The sequence below is a fragment of the Numida meleagris genome, chromosome 5 (genome assembly GCF_002078875.1).
Source record: "Numida meleagris isolate 19003 breed g44 Domestic line chromosome 5, NumMel1.0, whole genome shotgun sequence".
NCBI classification, from domain to species: Eukaryota; Metazoa; Chordata; class Aves; order Galliformes; family Numididae; genus Numida; species Numida meleagris.
This window is the reverse complement of record NC_034413.1, coordinates 55,306,803-55,329,598: the sequence shown is the minus strand read 5'-3', so window position 1 is coordinate 55,329,598 and position 22,796 is coordinate 55,306,803. Positions and strand designations below refer to the sequence as shown.

The following is a 22,796-nucleotide window of genomic DNA, read 5'->3' as shown; positions in this document are numbered from 1 at the left end:
GACTCCTGGAAATGCTGATAAAATTGCAGCAAGGAAGGGTTTATATTAACTTCTTAGGCACCATTGTTGGCATGAAAGGGAGACTGTAGTGTAAGGCTGCAAAATGAAAGTTGAAATCAAAAACAGAAAACAAAAGTATGGGATAGGATGAAAGTTCGAAGCTTAGCTCTGAAGGAAACCCTGGTTTACCACATCAGACACTTCTACGTAGGTTGCTCCAAAAGTAATGCCTCCTATTTAATTCCTTGGAAACCACAACATATACAAAAAGCGTAATAACACTATTTGACAGAGCAAATTCTCAGCTACAAAATGCTATTTTTTCAACACAGCCACCATCATTAGTTATGCATTTTTACCAGCAATGAACAAATGCCTGCATGCTGTATTTGAAAGTATCTGCACAGCGGAGGTGCCCCACTGTTGCTGCTGTCTCCACTGCTGAAATGCACCACCCACCACCTCACTGCGCTCACAGCCACTGTCTGGTGTCCACAAATGTTCAGCAAGCATCAGTGAATATCAGTAGGGGACATTTTTTCCACATGGAGGAATACAATTTCACACCTTTGCTTCATATGCACTTCCACGTCAGACACCATTTTGTCAGTCTGCCCCTCTACTGCCATCTGTCACATGGCAACAACACGTAATGGAACATCATTGGGAAGGTTCAGTTTCCTCTGTTGTCATGGTCCAACATAATAAAATAGGAGGCGTTACTTTCAGAGCAGACCTCGTATTTCTAAGGGGAATTTTGAATCTGTGTTGGAGTAGTACAAGTCACTGCAGGAAAGGACTAGACATGGCCTGTGGATTAAAAGTATAAAGTTCAAAAAATGAGCATCACCAAGCAGTCAGAAAGGTGTGGGATTTTCTGGAAATATCTTAAGAGGAGAATTTTAGCCCCCCAAAGTACTAATTGAGTAGTGAAGTTTGTGGCTTTCTTTCGGTTCATCTTAGTTTTTCCCCCTTCTATTTGCACAGCACTAGCACTTATCAGAGAATGATGCAAGTATTTTACTGATTCAAAAGTATAAGAGAAAAGTATGTCATCCACTGAAGCAAGAGGAATAGACATGAAACCAAAGAGATAACAAATATTCTTAGTCTTGCTCACAAAATACGTGTCAGAGTAAAGCTGTACACTGAGCACAGCATTTAGTATTTTGCTCCGTTTCTTAAATAATCTGTATCTGGAAGTGAGCTAACAACTTTTTATGTTAGACATTTAAAGACATTAATGGCTGGTATGCATGGAAAGTAATAGACATTAGCTGGATGTAAGCTTGCACTATGCTCACTGTCATATACTGTTCTCCTTGAAGGTAGTGGTTACCACTAGCTATGAAATTAGCTGGTGCTAGCTGTATGAGGAAAGCTATTAGCGTGATATGCCAATGGTTCCATGCAGCTCAGCTTAAGTTTGCAATGTTGTATCTAACATGCTGCAAATTCACAGCTTGCTTAACACTATTTTCTGTGTATAAACGACTGTTACAAAGTACAGTTACAGTTTTTCACTTTAAATTTCAAACTAGTACCACATGTATGTTGTGAGATGTATGACCAGAGTTTCTGAAGTCTTACAAGCCCATCTGAATATTCAGTACCTGCCTGCTGTACTGTGCTATTAAGTGTCTGGCTCATCTTACTCACAATAAAGAAAAAACCCACGAAAACAAACTAACCAAAACCCTGAGGTAAATTTTCATTTTCACAGTGAACAGGAGTCTAAACATATATAATTCACCCATAGTGTTCTTTGTTTTCTATATTGAAAACATATAAATACTGTATTGTAGTGCAGTCAAAGTATAATCTCAGTCTTGTGATAGAATGCATCTGAATGCCACCAAGCTTTTTGTTGGCAAGCTGCAGTTTAACAATGTACTGAGAGGTTATCTGCAAGCTTTTAGTGTTTTTCAGTGGTTATTTTAAGAAGGACCGACACTGAAAAAACATATGCCTAGCTTCTGCTATTTTCAGCGGGCACACAAGTTTAAAGAACTGGAAATCTGGCTTTATGTATCTAGACCAAGATGTCTAATAGTCTACGGTCTTTCTGGCTCTGTCATGCCAGGGAAGTTTATGGGACCAGATTCTGTACTGAGAACCACATGAATTATCCATTAAGATTAAAGATTTAGTTGCATTTAGTTTCCATTTAGTTGCAATAGTTGCAATAGTTGCAGTGATTCTTGACACCTTGTAAGGAACTCAAATTCCTCTTGTCTGATAAAATACCAGTGGTCCCTGGTATGTAATGTTTGTAATGGTGCTTCTGGGTGCCCTGTCAGATGGTCTTTTGTGGAAGCCTGAGACCCAAAAAGTGGCTCCAGCCAAGTATTTCAAATTCCTTTATATCATGGGATTCTTCTGAAATCAGAGATGTGTTAATATGATGCAAAGAAATTAATGAAATGAAATTCAGGAGTGGCTGCTACACAATAAAATCTGAGAAATGATAACTGTTCAGCATGCCTTATGCTGAACTCAAAAGTATTCATAAAGAATGCAGTTAAGCAATTTGCAAGCGAAATACAGCTTTTATCCTGAAGGATAGCTTTCCTAAACACTTGGTTGATACACCAGATGGGATATCTCCTTCAGATTTCCAGCCTCTGGAAACCTCAAGGCTTTGTTCTAACTCTGTTTATTTCTTCCAGTCTTCCCTCTAGAAATCTGGAGAAGTCCAATGGGAAAATTGAAAAAAAATGCATTCTTTTCTGCAGAACAAACCAAATTTTGTTTGGGACTAAAATGCATGAAGTCTCTTTTACAGATACAATAATGTATTCCAGGTGTTTCAGTGTGCGGCTACAGGACACAGATGAAGTGGTGGAAAAAGTATTATACTAATTTCAGGGCTCACTTCAAGTGTGCAGTGATGAAGAGAAGGTATAAGTGCTGCTAACACTAAAGAGTATTCAAGCTCTACTTGAGTAAAGTGTGCCTTTTAATAGGAAATGTATATATATATTTTTTTTCCGGGAATTTATTTTTGTTTCTTTACATTTTGAATCTGAAATGGCATGAGGGCAGTTCGGTAATTCCTTGTTATAATGGTTCTGTTTGAGAGGATTTTGAAGACAGAGTTAACTATAAATCAGAAAAACAAATGATAAAATAATCCAAAAAACTTCTTTTCTGTGGTTATATCAGTAGCACAACAATTTCAATGTGGCTAGTAGCACCTGTCATTCAGTTCTTTCAAAATTATGTATGCATATATATAGAATATAAAATGATTTTCCTGGCAACTGAAGATTCTTGCCACATGTCCACAGAGCACAGCTAAATGGCTAGTGTATCTCAATTTTATTTTTATTTTTATTTTATTCAGAGGAAAAAAGTTTTGAAAAATAAAATTGAAATATGATATTTAATTCCAATTAGTTCTCTTGTTTTTCTTGAACGTGCTTATATTTCCAGATACTTAGCAAATAGAATGAAATAGGAAGGATGCTGTACATTTCAGTATCTAAAATACAGTTAATGAAGAAGGTAATACTGGGAACACTTTTTAATATAAGGCCACTTGGAATTTCTGGGTAGCACATGCGCAGAAACACAGAGGACTCCAAATACATGCACAAATGACTAAAACATGCAATTTTAGAATCCACACTTACACAATGGAGTGAAAACAATAGAGTACCAAAACGTCATTGGTACTGTTTTCATACAACTTAAAGAAGGTAGAAGGTTCAGTTTTCTAGTAGAGTGAAGAAGTCAGTATGAAGTGTGTGAGTAAAAACAAAAAAGTAATTTTTTTTTGCACCATAAGCTACATTTATGATGCATTTACAATGTATTTCACATAAAATGGAACCCATAGCCTAACTCTTTTAGTAGACTTAAAACTTATATAAGGTGTAGGGAGGCATCATAACAGCGCCATCTTTTATAGCTCACCAACAAAGACGCCTCGTACATGCCAGGACATTTGATTTTAGTAAGCTGTATGCAGTTTTGGTCCTTGAATGAAAAGGATGAAAAGGAAGATCAATGTCTTTGAGAGTAGATGAGGGTGTAGCCCTGTAGGTAATTCTGAAACGTCCTCCTGAGCAAGATCCCCTTTGGCGGCCATATTTCCCTTCCTTTATTTGCAGACAGCAAATTGAAGCCCCCTCATACAAGCAGTAGCATCACAGGGAACACAACCAAAATAATAACAGACAGCTGTTACTTCATTGCCTGAAGACTTCGAAGAACATCTATTACTTAAAAGGAATTTCAGGGCCACTCTAAAATTCCTATATTTCTCTACAAATGCAACATGCATAGCATGTAATACCTAGCATGTAATGCCTAGAAGAACCTCTCTCCCTTACTATAGAACACAAAACTAAGACAAAAATATAAATAGCAATTCTCTTCAGGCTTGACTGCTGCAGCTATTCTGTCCCATCTGAGCCTGAAGACTTGGATAGCTGTTGTTAACTACAGACTCTTTGAGGAAGGGGCTGCTACTTGTTTTAGTTTTATACCTTTCACTTGATTACATCTAGAATGTACAAGAAATATTCAGCACATACTTCATTTGTTCTCCCAAATGGACTTGTTCTGTGATTACAGGATAAGAGTAAGTCCTAGTCCTGTTGCTAAGCTTGTGTTTGGAACTGCTGGAACATGCTCAACTTCATCTGACTTCTGATTCATGCTCTAGATTGGGACTCAGAAAATTAGACTGTAAATATTTTTGCTGTGTTTCAAACAAGCTGCATAACTTTGAGAAAATGATTTATACCCTCCTGTCCCTAAAAATATCTAAAAATTTATAAACGTGGGAAAACAGTATTTACATAGCTGACAAAGCCATCATCAGGAGGTACTCAAATACACTGGTGACAGACACCACAAGTAAGTGGGTTTGTAACTCTGGAACCTTGTCCTTCAGAGCCCTACTTGTCTTGGGCAGAACAGAGTAAAACATATTAAAGACTTTAGCTCAGTTTATAGAAATAGAAGTTTTAAATTTTTGTACCATTTCAGCCCAGACCATATGGATCCAACTGTGTATAACTGAGTCTTTAAGACAGCAAAGTTCTATTGAGTTTTAACTATTTTAGGTTGAATTTATGTTGCTGTCAAAAATCTGTTTAAGTACCATTTTGGGTGTGATGAGTTCTGACCTGAAATTACAGAATATTTCTTCATGTAGCATATTTGGAGGACAATCTATCCAGGAATTCCAGACCACTAGTGAATGTTGTAGATGTATTTAAAAAACAAAGGAGACATAAACGTCCTGTATCACATCAAGTTCTGCTAGAAACTTGCTAAGACCCTTGTTTTTCTCTTTAACCACTTCCCCATTGGGACATTTTAGTATGTATACCTGGCATACTGCTATTACGGCAAAGGAAGAAAAGGGGGTTGAGGACTCATAAGAAGAGATGTATAACAGCACCTAAGGCTATTTGACTTATTTGAGGGTTGCAGTTACAGCCATACATATAAAAGCAAATCCTGGCCAACTGAGAGGAAATGCTAGAAACAGCGAGATCTGCAGGCAAAGTGTTCTGTGGACATAATGGAGAAGGCATGGGTTACTAAAATCAGAGTTGTTCTTACAAGTTACAACATAATGCTGTTAACTGCAAGAGATTATGGATACAGTGGTTTTCAGAGGAAGAAGGGAGAAAAGAATAAAATATATATTATTAGAAAGATCCCAGGGCCATTTGAGTTGGCTTTATTTGGCAATCTTATAAACCTTGAATATATTAGGTGGTAGTTTCCACTATTAATGTAGAAAATTTCTGCTAATATTTTTCAAATCTGTCCTCCTGCTTTTCTGAGAAACAGTAATTTATGGTAATGAATACTGTTCAGTTTTGCTTCCATCTCTAGCTTCATCTTAAATTATTCTTTTTCAACTAAGTAAAATTCAAAGTTCATACAGCTGTTTTCATAAAATCATAATAGAGAAAAATTGACAAAACGCTGATTTTGTTTTATCATTCTGAACAAGCCACTTCCAAGATCTCAGTGACAATAATATTAGAATAAAACAAAATGGAGTGGAAACTGACAAAAGGGATATACAGATGAAAAGTCAACAGAAAAGAAGCTTGAAAAAATTTATTTAAGGCTATTATTTAATATCCTTAAAGCTTAGCCTTTTTATAATAAAGGTTTCAACAGGGATATTCACTTTTCAGACATTTGCAGCTTAGCATTTTAGAAAAATAATTTCATAAGTAAATATAAATGGAGTTATTTCAGCCCAAATAAGTGGAAAATATAAAGAAGTGGAACTTTCATAGCCTTAAAGCTATTTTGATAACCATCCCCTAGACAATAGGTATTCCATATATAATCCTTTGGCAACATTAAACGACACTACAATTATTTCCTCGCATGCAAGGTGACATAGCTTTGTTACATCCAAGGTAAATGACAATATAGATTTCAGAATCTCTTCATAGCTGGTAATTGAGGCAGTGAAGATCTTCATTTATCCCATTTTTATCCAGTGTTCTTACTGGTATTCTTCCAGAAGGTCTCTGGGGAAAAAAAAACAAACAAAAAAGCAGCAGCAATTAGGACATAATATAAATCTCAGAAGATCTGTCACATACATGTGGAATATATTTTTTCTTGTTAAGAATTATCAGATATTTGTTCCACAAACTCCTTAAAGCTTCTCTCTAATAAAAGACTGAAAACTATTCCTAAAGGAAGAGGATTTTAATAGTTTCAAATAGATGATTTCTTAAATTAATTATTTCAATACTTAACCACAAACACAAAAATATGAAATTGTTATTCAAATCCATGTTTTAACTATAAATTCAAAATTTTTTTGCTGTTTCGTATTTCCAAGATTAACTAGAGATTTGAAGTCCTTTAGGAGTCAAAAGGTGAACTTAACAAACTTTTGCAATGGACACCCAACATTTTAGACAATCTGGCCTTCACACATGCATTAAGTGGACATTGTATTAGTTTTGAAATGCTTTGTCAGTGTTAACAAATAATCCTCAAATATTAACCTGTTGTAGAGCTCAGATAGAAAATGTTCTTCCAACAGCATTTGCCTATATACAAAGAAATTAAAGCGTGGTTAAGTAGCTGTTTGGAATGACTTCTTTTTATAGTGTCATATCCTTTTTCAGCATCGTCTGTAACATGAAGTTTCTAACACTGCTACATGTATTTCTATATTTAAGAGACAAATGAGCTGTATTTTCCCTATGTGTGACAAATACATTTAAAAAAACAATATATAAAGATAAATGTCATCAAAATTCAGGCACCTTTGGGTAACTTTTGTGTTAATCAGCCATTTTAGGAACTCTTTGGCAGCCATATCATCCAGGATTTTATTGATATCACTTGTGAAAGTTCCATCTGCATGTCTTCGGCCCATTTCTTCAGCCATTAAAGCTTTCTCTGGGAAACTTCAAAAGGAAGAAATTAGAAAACAACTTGTAAGTCAAAATAAACAAACTGAGAAAAGGGCCTTATTACAGGTTCTTAACTACTGTAAATTTCCTCAGATTTTAAAGGGTTAAAGGCTGAGCTAGATGTAGTGGCTCCGCATAGCATGAAGCATATCAGAACATCTTATGAAGAATTATTTTAACAACGGAAGAAAGCATCAAAGTCTCCCTTCACCAGAAGAGACTCTTCCTTTAGGTAAGTCTAGATTTCCTCTTTAGTCTTTTGTCATGGATTTTTTTTAAAGCCATAGATGAAAAAACATAACTAAGTCTACAACATCTATGCTAAGCAAACTAGGCATCAATAAAGCTCACAGTAGATTAACTAAGAATCATTTTTTAAAGAAATGTCACTACTAAAACATTAGTCAAATTTTCATAGTTTTTTTCCACTTGACTCACAAAGCCCTAGTTTTATATTTACAATTATATTGTATAAGTATTTAAAGAGTAAAAGCAGCAGGTTTTTTTTTTTGGGGGGGGGGGGGATAAAATAACTGAATTAAAATATCTGCATTAAATTTATGTGCTTTTTTTTTTGCACAACAGAATTTTGTATTTGGAATCCTATCCTGATTCTTGTTGTATCGATTTTTGACTGCTGGAAAGCAATTTTACCAAGGGCATTATTTAGAAAGCTTGTTTCAAACCATCAAATAAAGGAATATTTTTCTAGGTTCCAATGTGTTTCACTGATTGAGGCACACTATGTTCTGGGATCAGCAACAGGCTGCTTTTTTTTTTTTATGCAATAATTTTAGGGAAAGCTACATACAAGTCTGACTGCAAATAGTACTAAATATTAGGAAGTAGGAGGTTGCTCTGTATGTAATTGTTTGTCTAGGTTTCTAAGCTCAGTTCATCAGAGATCAGTTGTAATTTTTCTTTCTTATAAATACTAAAATATCCTATCTGCTGATGAAAATAAAAGATGACAGAAAAAACAGCTGCAGAACTGAACTTCACCTGGAAGTGGCACCAGCCTTTCCCTTATCTATATAGCTTGACCTCATTTACTTAGCACTGTTTTTTCATCATTATTTTCAAATTTTACTTTTACCTAGTTATTCTTCCTTGACTACAACACACAATCTTGTGTTACAGATTATATTTTATTGTTATTGTTATTTATTATTTTTATATAGTATGAGAGACTTACATAGTACTTTACAGCTAGCAAAACATATAATAATAGGATGAACAGAAATCCCTGCCCCAAAGAGCTTACAGTCTAAAGGCACAAATAAGTACAGAACAGTTAAAAGGTAGTGAGTGGCATGTGCACGATGTAGCTCCTAACCACACAGACTTGGAACGGTGATAAGACAGAAAGCGCCTGAAATTAAGGCTGTTCCAAGGGTAAGTCTATCATGAAAAAGATACAAAGTCATGAGTGAGCAGATGAAGTGAATAGGTTTGAGAAATCTGCAGTGAATATATGGAGAGCAAGGTAATGAAAAAGTCTGAGATGTATGTGAATCAAAACTATGGAGCTGAGTCTTGGAAACTGTGAACTATAGCAAAAGAAGTAGAGGTGCCTTAGAAAGGAAAATAAGTGATAGTTGCAGGAAATTAAGGTTATTTTTGTGGCTAGAACTTGGGGAGACTGTGGATCATAGGGAGAGCAAAAGAAGTCATCAGTAACTGCTGGGACCGATCACCAGAGCATGGAATATGGCTGTGGTGACAGTGACACCAGTAAAAATTTCATCTTGGAAATACTGCAGAGGGAATGATTGACTACAAAGGCGGAGAAAAAGAGAAAGAAATTTAAGATGACACTAACATGACTCATCTCTATGGGAGTTAAGGAGACTGTTAGCAGTGCTATGTGAAGAGGAAAAGGTGATAATTAGAGGGAATTCTGGTTTAGTTTTATATATATTGACCTTAAATATAATTTGACCTTTCAGAATGTAACAGTATACTGAACAGGTTTGTTTCGATCTGTGTTTGAACTTAATAACTTAAGATGGTAGTTTAACAGTCACACAATAGCTTCTATTACAAAAGGAAAACATGAAGTACAGCAGGAATGATCAAAAATACATCAAGATTTCATCAGATTTGATTTCTAACCTTGAAAGCAAAGCAAAATTTAATAATAGGAATGGATGGATTCTTACTCTCTTCTTCCTCGTCCATTCACTAACCAAGCAATGAATTCTTTGGCGGCTTGACCTTCCAAATAAGAGGTGATATCACTGGTGTAGGTGCCTTCAGCATGTCTCTCAAATTCAGAATGACGCTTGGAAATTGCATTGCTGAAAGAGGAGCAATACTCTAGGATCAGACTGTATTATTTATCACATTTTTTCAGCCTTTAACAATTTATATTTCCCACTAAACATTCTGTATCAGAGAGAGGGTTTTTCTTTGCTTCTCAAATTACTCTTGATATTTTCATCTTTCAGTTCTGAAAGCAACGTATATGCTACGCAGTACAGTTTTGTGTTAACTGAACTAGTTCCAAACAAATAAGGTACTGAAAGCATGTACGACTGCATTGGAATGGTCTTCTCCTGGGTGAATTAGCTCTGCACAACAAACTTTACTATATTCTACAGACATACTTTTTGTTACCTCTAACTGCACCAACTAAAAATTCCATTAAGGTACTCCTTCTGTACTCATCTTCATTATTTCTCAGCCAAATTCCTCTGACTTAACTCTTTTTTATATTACTTTGCTTCATTTTGAATTGTTTTGTGAATTCAATTTTTTTTTTTCATTGTTTTCATCGAAGTAATACTCTTGGAACAATTTCAAACTTCACAATCTCTAGCTTAATAGAAAAGACAATTGTTTCCCAACCCTACCCCTGCTTCTTTCTCTTATTTATAGCAAAATTATGTCACAGTGACCCTCAGGAAGACAAGCTGCACTGAGAAGTAGACATGTTTTTGAATATTTTCCCCAGAAATGTTCCCTTGAATTTCTGTTTCAGAGTATGCTGATTTCTGCCCAATTTTCAGGGCTGTTAGCATTTTCTATTATTTTTTGTCTTCCTGGGATTTCACCATTCCTCCCAATTTAGTACCATCTGCACTCTCCATCAGCATGTTAACTAGAGTTTGAAACATTTTTTGATAAAATGTTAATTTTGTTGAGATATGCTGTTTCATTGAAGCTGAAAGATTTAGTATTATATTGACAGCATTTAGAACGGGAGGATCTTTGTAATCCAAGATGCCGTCTCTGGATTTTCTGACAAATGAAAAAATAAATCTAAGTATTTCAATCTGTTTGGCAAACAGAGATTTGTTGTTATGGCTGTTGTTTTTTCCAAATTTCGAACCCCTCGACCGCTCTCCTAGAATCATAGGAAACAAAATATACGCCTTCAGTCTAAATGCTTTTTTTTTTCTGTAATGAATGATTTGTGTAAAGTGGGAATGAATGCTGAAGGCTGAATATTGTATTGTGTTTTCTCAGCCCTCCACAACTTAGTGCCTGGCCATTTTCCTTTTGTTAGTGTTCTAATTGGTTTTCTTTCTCTTAACGCAATGACTTTTCTCTAGCTTTTTCTGCACACATTTATTTTTTTAATCTCATTCTCTACTCTCCTGTATTATTTGGGATGTCCTTTCCTGAAATGTATTATTCTCATGCTATTTCGTTTCTTGAAGTCATTGCACATACCTAAAGAACACATGTAGAGGCATGAAAAACAGACATTTTGTCTTTCCTCGTTAAAAAAACAGATGCAGGATAATTTCTTTTGATAAGTATTTCTTTGATTATGTTAACATTTTAAAGAATACCAGTTGATTTATTTCTTGTTTAAGAGAAAATTAACTCAACTTGTTTTTAAGTAACAAGTTTGTGGCAAATAGAATACCTTGAGAGCTGGTCCGGGAATTTGTCATTCTCTTTTTCCTCCTGTCCTTGTTGGCTGTAGAATCATTAGATCATTATTAGCAGTACATTGCAGAGCATGAATGAGCTGACAACATTCTATTGGTTATTATCTATATATTATCATAAACAACCATGACTGGTGGATGAACATCATAAATATTTTCAGGCTTATGTATTTAAATTAATACTATATCTAGAAATTATTACTTTAAAGATTTCCACAGTGATTTTAAAAGATTAATATAACAGATTTTTTAATTCTGTGGGCAGATCTCCAGAATGCAGGTCATATAATTACTTGCTATTTCATTATTCATGCTCTTAGCTTGTTAGCCTTTGTTTAAGCAAACTGTTCCTTCAAAAAACCATGTCAACTCATGTCTTAACAAAATACTTGTAAACCATGTGTCAATTAAGCTTAAATCTCAGCTCTCTTTTCACAAATGAAACTTCCGGATTAGAGTAACCACAGATAGAAAGTTCTACCAAGGCCCAGCAGCTATATCTTTACCCTATATTTATATAGCTTGTGCATATTGAACTTTGTTTCAGTGAATGAGCTATCTGTCTCAAAGAGGCTGAGATAGTCTCATTTTAGATAGCATATTACACAATATAATGACTACACCTAATTTATCCTATTAATTTTGACTGATTTTGCACATATTCCCCATTTCTAATAACATATTAAAGTTATACATAAATTTTCCCTAAGTACATTAGTAATTTGAGGATTACACATAGTCTGTGATGGGAAGCTGAAATAAAGAAATTGAATTCATTCAGATTCTAGATTTTTGGCTATTTTATCACTATGGAGAGAGCAATGTGACCAAAATGGCTTACCCATTTCTTTTAGTGCTCATTAACCATTGCACAAAATCCTGAGCTCGTCTGCTGTCCAAGTACTTGCTGTAGTCACTGGTGAATGTGCCTTGTGAATGACGCTTTACTTCATTCAGCTGCCTAGATTCATCTAATGGTTCAGACTGGGAAGTTTTGAATGATCTGAGAAAAATTTAGAAGTTGTTAACTGGCAATGGCTACAGTACATTCTACAGGTGTACTGGCATTTTTTAACAGTATCATTTATAAAGTGAAAAAAGTGGCATATTTTTATTCCTAGATGGCTAGCAAAATGAAACAATATTGTAGCTGGGATACTGCACATTTACAAGGTTTCTTGGATAACTAAGGCACTTATTATTTAAAATACCAGAATGACTGTGCCACACTTCACAATATTGCTTTGCAATATTAAAATATTTTACCAGTTCCAGTGGCAGATTAAGTACATTCTATAAATCATGGTATGTTTTTCTTTGAACAATAAGAAAGCAAAGTTCAGGCTAAGGGTTTCTAGAAGGTTGATCTAAAGGGTTTACCTTGATTTCTCCTCGGTATCCTGAAGAGGATTTTGCCAGCTGCCTTGGACTATCATTAAAAGGAGTCCAGCAACAAAATAAATACTTTTCATTTTCATTGCCTGTCAAAACAGAAAAAAGGCAACAAAGAAAAGTGTAATCATCTTTGCATTCCACTAAATCAATTACATCAGAAAGAGACATCATCAATGCTGATCTAAACTTGAAGAAACTGAGATTCTGTGTAATGGATGGAGTCTACAGTGCCTTAGACAGACAGTCAAAAAATGTAGTTTCTGCTCTAGGCTGTAGGCTCTATTCTATATTCAAGACTGTAAGGTAAGCTGAGAGTAGCTGTATCCTCAGTTTCCTTTGTAAAAGCTCCTTGTGTCCTTTGCTCTAAGTTCTGCTGATGGCAACCACTGTATCTGTTTCCATAACATTGTTTTATTGCAAAACTAGGATAGTGGTCTGACTTTTACTTTTTCATTTACTAGAGAAAAAAAAGATGCAAATTTCTGTCAGGATTGCTGTCACATCAGCAGCTCCTTGTTCTTCCTTTCTGATCTGTAACACTCCTTTAATTTTTTTTACTTTTTGGAAATAACACGTTGCTGCAGCAGGCCCATTAAATGGCATATTAAAAATGGCATATTAATAGGCGACTATGGTCTTCCAGGTATAATTCTTACTGTTATAGGTCATTCTATTGATACTAGTCACACAACAGAAATGGGTACATTATTATCACAAACACTGTAATAATTTCAAAAGACTCACTGAATTTACTGTGAGATTATTCAGTGTAATTTATAGTATTTCTTTATGTACAAATGTACTGGTGATTTACAGCCAAGCTGCGAGTGTCTGATTTGAGTTAGTGACTGGTTTAATCATGTAAGTAATTCAGCTGCAACTTTTACTTAATTGTCACCAGTGTGAAAAAGGCATTCTCTAATTCCCTAAGTACTACAATTTTCATTATTTAATGTATTAATTGTTCTGTTGACACATAATCCTGTGTAGGGCAAACTCTGTTGATAAAATAAATGTTTTTCATTTGGGTCTCACAAAACCCTGTGCAGAATGGACTATGATAGCTAATAGTCTGAAAAGCACTGAGGTCATTTGTATAAGCAGGAAATGAGAGGAAATCTGCTTACAAAATTAATCAGTATTTATTGTTTATTGTTCATTGATGTTTTGATCACTTAAATTTGTGGAATGACTGTATAGACAAGGAAATTAATTTAAAATATTGCTAGGTGTTTTGACCTTGACAAAGAAATCAAATACACAATTCATTCAATGAGTAAATGCTAAATCATTGAATGATGAATAGTAAATGTTCATGAGTTCACATGTTCGAAATGTCACTGGAAATAATTTCATCATCATCACAAACTTGGACCGATACATGACTATTTGAAAGAGCCCTTCTGTCATCCATGAAATTTTCCTATAGAATTTTATGTTACAATCTGAAAAACAAAATGTAATAGGGAAGATGAATGCACTGAATTAAAGTCATAGGTGGTAAAGTAGGACCCAGCTATAAACACCATCCCCATTAAATGTAATCTGCACTAAACTCCTCCAGTTCCAATAATTTGATATGTAAATTCAATTATTTATAAAATAAGGCAATTTGGAAGAAAACGTATATATTCTCTATGCCTTGTCATAATATGCTTGATTTAAATATACAATAGCCTGGAGGAACCCATATGAAAGCTATTTTGCTTCCATACCTCAATGTCAGTATCAAAACATTTAGTCATTCAAAATCTTAATTAAATCTTAATAAAAAATGGGAAAATAAATTGATGAATATAAGGTTTCCTGGTGGATTTTATTATATTAATAATGGAGTGGATTTCCTTGTCTCTACTGGGAGCTACTGAAAGTATTGTTCTTTTTTTTTTGGATAGTGTGTTTTAAGTGTTTCCTGTCTTTTGTAATGCCCTCATAAGATTTGATTCCTACACCTCCATATATCATACCTGTAGTAACAACAAATAATGCAGTGGCCATGTAATCATTCAGTCCTATTATGATCTTAACTACAATATCAAACTCCCTTTTTGCTATTTCACTTGGAGCTGTAATTTGGTGGTGCAACACTGACATCCAATGTCAGTCCCAAAGAATGCATAATTTCGCGTTTCATGGGCTTCCAATGACACAACAAAAGCTCTGCCTTATTCTTTGGGAGATTACTCTGCTACGATCACAGAAATGGCTTGATTTCTGTGTAGTGACACTCATGCTAGTTGACATAGCTATAAATGAGTTAGCCCAGACACTAAAAAGAGTCTGGGTATTGCACCATACATAAGTAAATTTCCCATGTGTGATGGTATACTAACAAACTAGTATACTTTTACTTAACTTGAAAAACTTGAACAAGATACATACTTTACTACTGCCTGTACTACTGTTAAATCATGATACAGTTTAGACATAAACCTGAATCACTGAAATGGAATGAAAGAAATAGCCTAATCATTAATCCAGTCTGTTTATAATAATATCAGACAAGAAAGCTATTCTGATGTATGAAACTTGAAAATAAATATTCAAAGCCCACTGTAAATGACAAACAGATTTTCAGTGATTTAATCATATCTCGAGCTAACTCCGATGTCTCAGTCCTATTGAGCTTTCAGATATGAACAGTCCCACTAGCTACTTTATGCCTTAAAAATATGTTTAAATTTAAATGTATGTTTATCTTCTTTCTGAAATTTTCAGGATCAAATTCTGGGAAGCTTAATAAAAAGAAAGATGTATAAATGGCAGTTTTGGAAATTAAACAAATTTTCAAGTAAGAGAAACCTGGCCATTAATAAAATAAACATTTTAAAATGCACTAGCTGTTGAATCTCTTTGAAATATATTTTCCTAAAAATTTATAATCTGTTTAGTTTGTTCAGAGTTTAGCACTTGCTATTTCTAACCCAAACCAGTAACAGCAGTTTTTGTACAAATTAATGAAAACAAAGTATTTAAAGAACAAATTTCTATTATAAAAAGAAAAAACTGATTTTACTGTCGAGGTGCAGGAAAACTAAAGCTAATTTTAGACAGAAAGTGCTTATGAAAAATATCTCTAATCAAAAAGATCTCACTTTGAACTGTCAGAAAGTATGTAGAAAATTTGTCTCTCAAATTTTGAACAGAAACATTCAGTTTCAAAAACATTGACTTGTGACACTTACTTTGCATTTGAAAGTAGAAATGAATTTTATTTCCTTGATCAATCTGATTTTTCCAGTTTTCACATATATTTTACTGTAGTTATCTTTTGCACACTGTGTGCAAGTTAAACTAACTTACTGAGTTTTCAAAAAAAAAAAATCTTTCAAAAGTCAGATCTCTATCCATTTCTAGTTTAAAAATAAGAAGTGTGGAATGACATCAGTAAAAAAAAAAGTAATATTACATATGAAAATGTACGAGTGAATAAAGTAGATTTCTACTGAAGTAAAAATTGCAATGTGGAGAGTTCTGAAAACGACAATCAATCATTCTAGCCTGAGGAAGTCCAGACCAGAAGACTAAATTAAGTTTTATACAATAAGCACGATAACCACTGAAAGGTTTTAATTTTTTTTAATGCTATAAAATTTCCATTTGAGATCTTGCAGCAATATGTAAATAACAGTTTTTTGAGAAGGACTAATCTGAAAGTAGCGCAATGGAGTGGCAATCCGTAGGGTGATGACGTGACAAGCTGTCTTGGACAGTTTTCAGCCAATGTCCTTATAGACCCATTTATTTTGTTTGCATTTTGCCAATTTAATCTATGTTGACTCATCTTTAGGAAGGAGCTGTAAGGAATGAATATTTTTAAAATAATGTTCATTAAATATCCCTAAAGTAGATTAAAACATAAATATCAATAATTTTGTATTTCACATTTAAATTCTTACTAGAATGCCTGTTTTTCATCTTTACATGCTTAACTTTCCTTCTTTCAATTGCTTCTGCAATCCTAGTAGTTGATGTTCCATTTTGGGATCATTCTGTTAAACTAAACTCAATAGATTAAAAGATTTAAATGGTGATGTCATTAATTCCAAACATTGTAACCACAGAAGAAAATATCAACTTGTTGACAGATCCTGCATCTCTGTTGCAATCTTTGGACAATACATTTCAAAAAATGCATTCAGCTTCCTTAGATGAATTGTACTATACTTCACATAAATCTTACCTTTTATATTTTGAAGTGATATGTAGCAGTTGGAGAAAGATCTGCTACTCTCTCTTCTGGAACTTTGGAAAGCCTCGAGGATCCTGAGATCTGCCTAGCTGCCTCTTTTGCACAGACTTATATATATACTGTTCAGCTCTAGTAAGCATTACCAGAGTGCATCATTGCTGACAGCTTCCTTATCCAACTCAAAAAAAAAGTCATCATATTTGCTCTTCATTTCATTTGATAATTTTACAAGCAATTTCACACATTCATTCTGCTTACTTTATGACATCAATGCTAACATGGATTTGCAAAAGGAGTAAGGTAGCAATGTTCAGAGAAGTAAATATCAAACAGAAGGGCATTAGGATGATAAATGGTTGGCTAGAGATGCTTAAGATTAAGGCAGCAGTTTCTCCAAATTCTGATTTTTCACATAAGTGTTAAGCAAAGCACTTAGTATTAAGCAAAATCCTGGTCCTGTTAACATTCGTAGCATCAACATGACCTATCAATTTTAAATCTAAATTTATAAATTTAATACACTGTTAACAATAACCAGATCTACTCCCCCAAAGTGCTTGGTTAATTTTTCTTATGCCAATTTAATATTGTCTTATGCCAATATAATGAACATAAAGAAGCACTCTTACTTTGAAGCACTACAGGAATAGCTATCCACTATGCAAAGCCTAGCCCAGGTCAAATTTAACCAAAAAAAAAAAAAAAAAAAAAAAAAAAAAGTTTTGATTATCCTCAGATATATTATGCCCACTCTACTGAATGAAAATTCATACTCACTGGAGATCTGTATGCCAGATTTCTATTGTAAGTTGGGTTTCACACCATGGTCTACAGGTTTATACAAGAAAAGCCTTTTGCTCACATCTCTGTTCCCTACAAGGAAATAATTATAATAAAAAAGTATAGGTGTAAGTTTTATATCTGTATATGTTCTGCACAATTATTGCCAAGGTCCTAAAAAAATCACTAGTAGATGGGGGCAAAATTCATACTCGCAATGAGGCAGCATTGACAAAGATTGTGTATAGCCACCTGCTGACAATAGCAGGAGAAAATGATAAATTTTTTCAGTGTCCCTGGCAGCTGAAAAAAAGCCTGCCAGTAAGGAATCTGGGTATTTTATCCTGTCTGTGAAGCAACAGATGAGATATCCTCCAACAAGAAATTCCTAGAGAGTTTCCCTTACAGACTTTTTGACATATGATAATTCTTTGAAAAATGAAAAGTGCACCAAAAATAAAATATGATCATTACATGTATAGAATACCATGCATCTAGGAGAGATATTAAATATGAAGGACTCCACTTTCAGTTTCAGTTCTGCTCAGGAGTAAGAAGAGTCTGGATTCACAGCTTACATCTCACTGAACATAAATAACAACCTATATTCCAGTGCAGAATGACCATCACTTAATTTTGGCACATAGCATGCATATTACAGAACACTCTTTTATTTCCCCTAACACTGCTCCTTGAAGCCAGCAATAGTAATTTTCTGCTAGTTCACCACGGTCATATTGGCATAGCCAATATTACACAACTTAAACAGTGTATAAACTTAATAAACTTAGAGTAGCAAACAAAATTAAAAAGAACCTTCCTAGAGTTCTACCCTAAATATCATCCTCTTGTACCATAGTAAATGCATAGGGAAACACTAAGTCTCACTACACAGTCCACAAAATAAATGTTATTTTTCTGGGGATGTTTACATATTTTTTCTCTGCTCTTGGATCCATGTACCAAGATTCATCGTCCCTTTTTTAAAATTTCTATCTAGAATGCAAGTGATTATTAACGACACTGCTGAAAAGTTAAGACCACAGTTTCTGGCCCTCTCACCATTACCTTCAGTCAATTCTTTCAGTCGTTTCTGAAAGTCTTATTTTCCCTTTTTGTCAGTCTTCTTTTTTAAATACTACTTCTTTTTCTCTATTTTCCACATGTTCTCTTCCCCGTGTCCTCCTTCTTCCTGCTTCTTACTGTATTCTTCCTGTCTCCCAGCCATTCAAAGTCATGGAACTGCAGTCACTGACTGGCACAGCATATACAAACTTTCATATATATTTATTAAATTTGGATTTTCAGACTTTTTAGTTTGAAATGACCTAGTTTGGTTTGAAATGAAAAGACAGCTCCAGAATTACCATCTCCAACCTTTCCCTAGGCAAACAGCAGTGCAGTATTGAAGACATAATGTCCATGGAGCCAAAATAAACCTGGAAACTATCCTAAGCTCAAAAATCTAATTGTCTTCCTGAGAAGCCAGTTTCACTTCAATACTTTGTCTTAATATCTCAACACTATTTTTACTTGCAATTTAACACTGCAAAATCGTGCTGTAATTCCAGCACTAAATATAAGAAGGCACTCTGTCCATGAATTTGGTCATTACATCTCGCTCCCTGGCTCTGCAGTACGCCAATACAACAGCAGATGGTGATAAAAGGGTCGTTTAGACCTTTCTTTGCACTGGGATGATACACTTGCTGAAATGGATTGCTACAGATGATATAATTGCATGATGAGTTAAAGCTGCATAGTTTTCTAAACAAAGAATACAGAACGTAAGACAATACCTTCTCCTCCAGGAATCAGGCTCTTTTCTTTTTGTTTAGGTCTATATATTTTCTTGTGTCAGATAAAGTTTCTTGTTTACAGTAGGATGATTTCAGGAAAAAACATATGAGACAGCAGCCCAGTACACCTTATTGAGCAGGTTGTTACACGGGCTATATCATCTAGCAGGTCATCTGGCATCTAAAAGATGACTGTCTGATTATGTTTTTCAAGAGATACACATACAATAAAAAGTGCAGGAGAGAAATGAACTGCCATCAAGAACCATGCACCCGTCAGTTGCCATAACTGAATCTAGAGTAACACGCATTTCAAGAGCACAGCAAACAAGTTCACTACACTAAGCAGAAATAGAAAGCTGTCATGCATGTGTGAAAGGTGCATTCATACACATCCTGAACAAAGTTTTTTCCTTTTACATCATAAAATATGATAGTTAGATTGCACCTCTTGGCTCAAGTCAAGGGCTCGCTCTCCTCTGTATTATAGTTCACATATGCAACAGTACTTCAGGTGAATCAGGCTATAAGACAGAACCTGAAAGGGACCGGTCTTCAAGAAAGTTGTGTCTTAATGTTTTTAAAGTGTCATTTGGAAATATTAAAAAATCTTTACTTTTGGGTTCACTAAATTTGGAGATGATCAAAGTTTCCTACAACATCATCTCGGTACCAGGTAATGGCTGCTGTTAGAGACTGCATATTGTACTCATTGGACCAGAAATCTAGGGTGAAATTATAGAAGCAAAATAAGAAAAAAATTATTGGATGCACATTGACCTACAGATCTGGCACTGAAAAATCTTTTCATAGTCCTTTCATAGAATAGGACCACACACTTTGAATATCATACTTTTTCAAGGATATTTTGTAAAAAAAAATATTCAAGATTTGAACATTTTACTGAATGAGAAAGTTGCTGACTTTTTAAAGTAAAAAAAATACTGCTTTTTCTGTGTGTTTTGTTATTAATACCTTTATATACCTAAAGTATGGGAGAGAGGAGGCTGTATCTTGGCATTTGACTACAAGTCCAACACCTTTTCTTTCTTAGGTTGCACAGAAAGCATTCTCTCCCTAATTTTCTCAATCATGAGTACAGAGGCTGAAATGTGTGGCCCTTCTTATTTTCCTATCCATTGTAACGAAGCAAAAGAGGCCTGCATTCTCCTTCTGGGAATTGGTGCAACACACACATGCAGACACTGGAACATAAATGTTGCATGCATGCATGTACATACACAAAATATGTGCATTATATTTGTGTGTAGCTCTATGGCTACCCTTTGGAGAGCAGAAGTTGCTTTCTGAAAAGGAAGATTAGTTTAGGGTCTCCATGTCCACAGGAAAGAGTTATTCTAACTATGCAAATATCCCACACTACCTACCGACAATAAATTGGAATTGCTCCATTTGAAATCAATGGAGCTTCATCAGTTTGCGCAAGCAGAAGAGCCAGTCAAGTATGTATTAGTTACTTTACATTCTGAGAAGATGATATTCATAATTGAAAGTAATACCAAATGCTCTCTTAGCAAATACTATGAATTATTCAGATTAAATATAGACCATTCATATGACTCTATAAAATAAACTAAACAGCTGTGCCTTCCAATCAGAACTGACTGGCAAACTAGAAAAAAATGAATGTGTTCTGATTTTCACTTGTTAGCTAAGTAAAAAGAGTGTAACAGTAACCACGTTCCGGAGACTGGCTGAAGTTACGCTTGCTCTTCACTAATGCTGTTTTATTTTCAGACTTCTTTGCAGATGTAGTAATCTCATGTGAAGGAAAGAATGTGGTTCCATGTTTAAGGAATGAAGAAATGTGTGTTCATTGATACATACTGCATAATATTGTTCATTGATACATACATGCAGCAGCTTTAAGGGCGTAGATGATGAAAATGGGGGCCACAGAAAGAACAGTTTGGAGTGGAACCAGTGCATTTGCTATTATTTATGCACAGTCCTTCTCCTAGAACAAAGTTGTTATTGCTTTTCAGCTGTATATTTTGTAAAAGTTAAGTTAATCAGAATTTTTAGTGGAAGCAGACTTCCAAACAACTGGATTTGTGGCTACTTCTTCATTCAGAGCAAATATCAATGCCTTATCTTTGGTGTTTAGTATATGTCAATTATACGACAGACTTGAAGACTAAGTTTCATTGTTGGATGTGATACTTTTGAGATTCTTATTCAAAAGAATTACTCAGCATTTTCTGAAAACTGGATCCTCTAAAATGGTCTAAGATGAGAAATAAAACTTTAAGGACTCTCATTCACTGATTTAGAAAATCTTGTCATGAAAGCTACAATTTTTTAATTCTTAAGTAAATTGTTTGTGTTCCAGAGATGGCTTTTGCATACCATAGTCTATGTTTCCAATGGAGACATATAATTATTATTCACATGTAAGACCAACTCTCAAACAAATTTTTGTTAGCTTCAGCTTGATTCTGGAGGACAAGCCCTTTCGCCTTGAACTATATTGAAGTTCTGTCATAGAACTGTAGTTAAATATTGTAGGCTCAACTAAGAAGGAGAAGGAATGGGGCAAAAAACTGTCCTTGAAAATGTCTTTGGCAACGGTTTTAAATGGATTGTGACTGTAGAAAGCAATACAGAAAGGAAAAGGTTGTTTCTTGAGAAAAGAAGGCTTGGGGTATGGATCTTATCGATATATATAAACATCTGAAAGGGAGGTGTAAAGAAGATGGAGTCAGGCTCTTTTCAGTTGTGATCAGTGAGAGGATGAGAGGCAATGGGCACCAACTGAAAACAGGGGTTCTGTCTGGAACAATAACTTCACCGTGCAGGTGACTGAGCACTGGCAAAGTTGCTCAAAGAGATTGTGGAGTCTTCATCCTTAGAGACATTCAAAAGGTATCTGGATGTGGTCCTGAAAAACTTGTTCTAGCTGGCTGTGCTTGAGCCACTGAAACAGTCTTGGTGGGACAAGAAGTCTCTTCCCATTTCAATCATTGTGTGAATCTGCAATGGCAGGTTAGAAGAGCTCTCCATCATTTCTAATGAATGGTTGCACTGTTACCTGCTATTAGTATAGGCGAGCTACTTTAATATATGTTACGTTTATGTTTGCTTGTAAGGGTTTTTTTTGACACTCACAGCATTTTAGGACATTTTCCCCAGGTCATCAAAATACATGGTTGCTCAGTCTAAAAGCTCTTGGGTTACAGATTATTCCAGCTACTCAGTGTAAATGTCACAGTCTGCTGAGGAATATTTCCATTCTTTGCCAAGAGCACTGTATAAAGCAAATAAATTAACAATATGAAAAACAATAAAG

General features: G+C 34.7%; 1 protein-coding gene across 4 annotated transcripts; it reads right to left on the bottom strand.

The window, feature by feature from the left end:
- GCG (glucagon) lies at nt 3,888-22,751 on the bottom strand. 4 transcript variants are annotated; one of them, XM_021400369.1, is made up of 9 exons: nt 22,616-22,751; nt 17,685-17,780; nt 16,899-17,085; nt 12,701-12,801; nt 12,162-12,323; nt 11,296-11,349; nt 9,581-9,718; nt 7,269-7,412; nt 3,888-6,515 (listed from the first exon to the last, which is right to left on the bottom strand). In XM_021400369.1, the coding sequence occupies exons 4-9, from the start codon at nt 12,796-12,798 to the stop codon at nt 6,491-6,493; spliced, it is 621 nt and encodes a 206-aa protein (XP_021256044.1). In that variant the 5' UTR covers nt 12,799-12,801; nt 16,899-17,085; nt 17,685-17,780; nt 22,616-22,751; the 3' UTR covers nt 3,888-6,490. The 4 variants fall into 4 exon arrangements, with proteins under 4 accessions (XP_021256044.1, XP_021256045.1, XP_021256046.1 ...); XM_021400370.1 differs by lacking the exon at nt 16,899-17,085; XM_021400371.1 differs by lacking the exons at nt 17,685-17,780; nt 22,616-22,751 and having other exon boundaries at nt 16,899-17,571.

Coding starts and splice junctions, on each gene's coding strand:
- GCG (XM_021400369.1), bottom strand. CDS start 12,798: ATGAAAATGAAAAGTATTTATTTTGTTGCTGGACTCCTTTTAATGATA. Junction 9,719..11,295: donor TTCCCGGACCAGCTCTCAAG/GTATTCTATTTG, acceptor CTCCTCTTTCAG/CAATGCAATTTCCAAGCGTC. Junction 7,413..9,580: donor AATGGACGAGGAAGAAGAGA/GTAAGAATCCAT, acceptor TTCCTTTTGAAG/TTTCCCAGAGAAAGCTTTAA.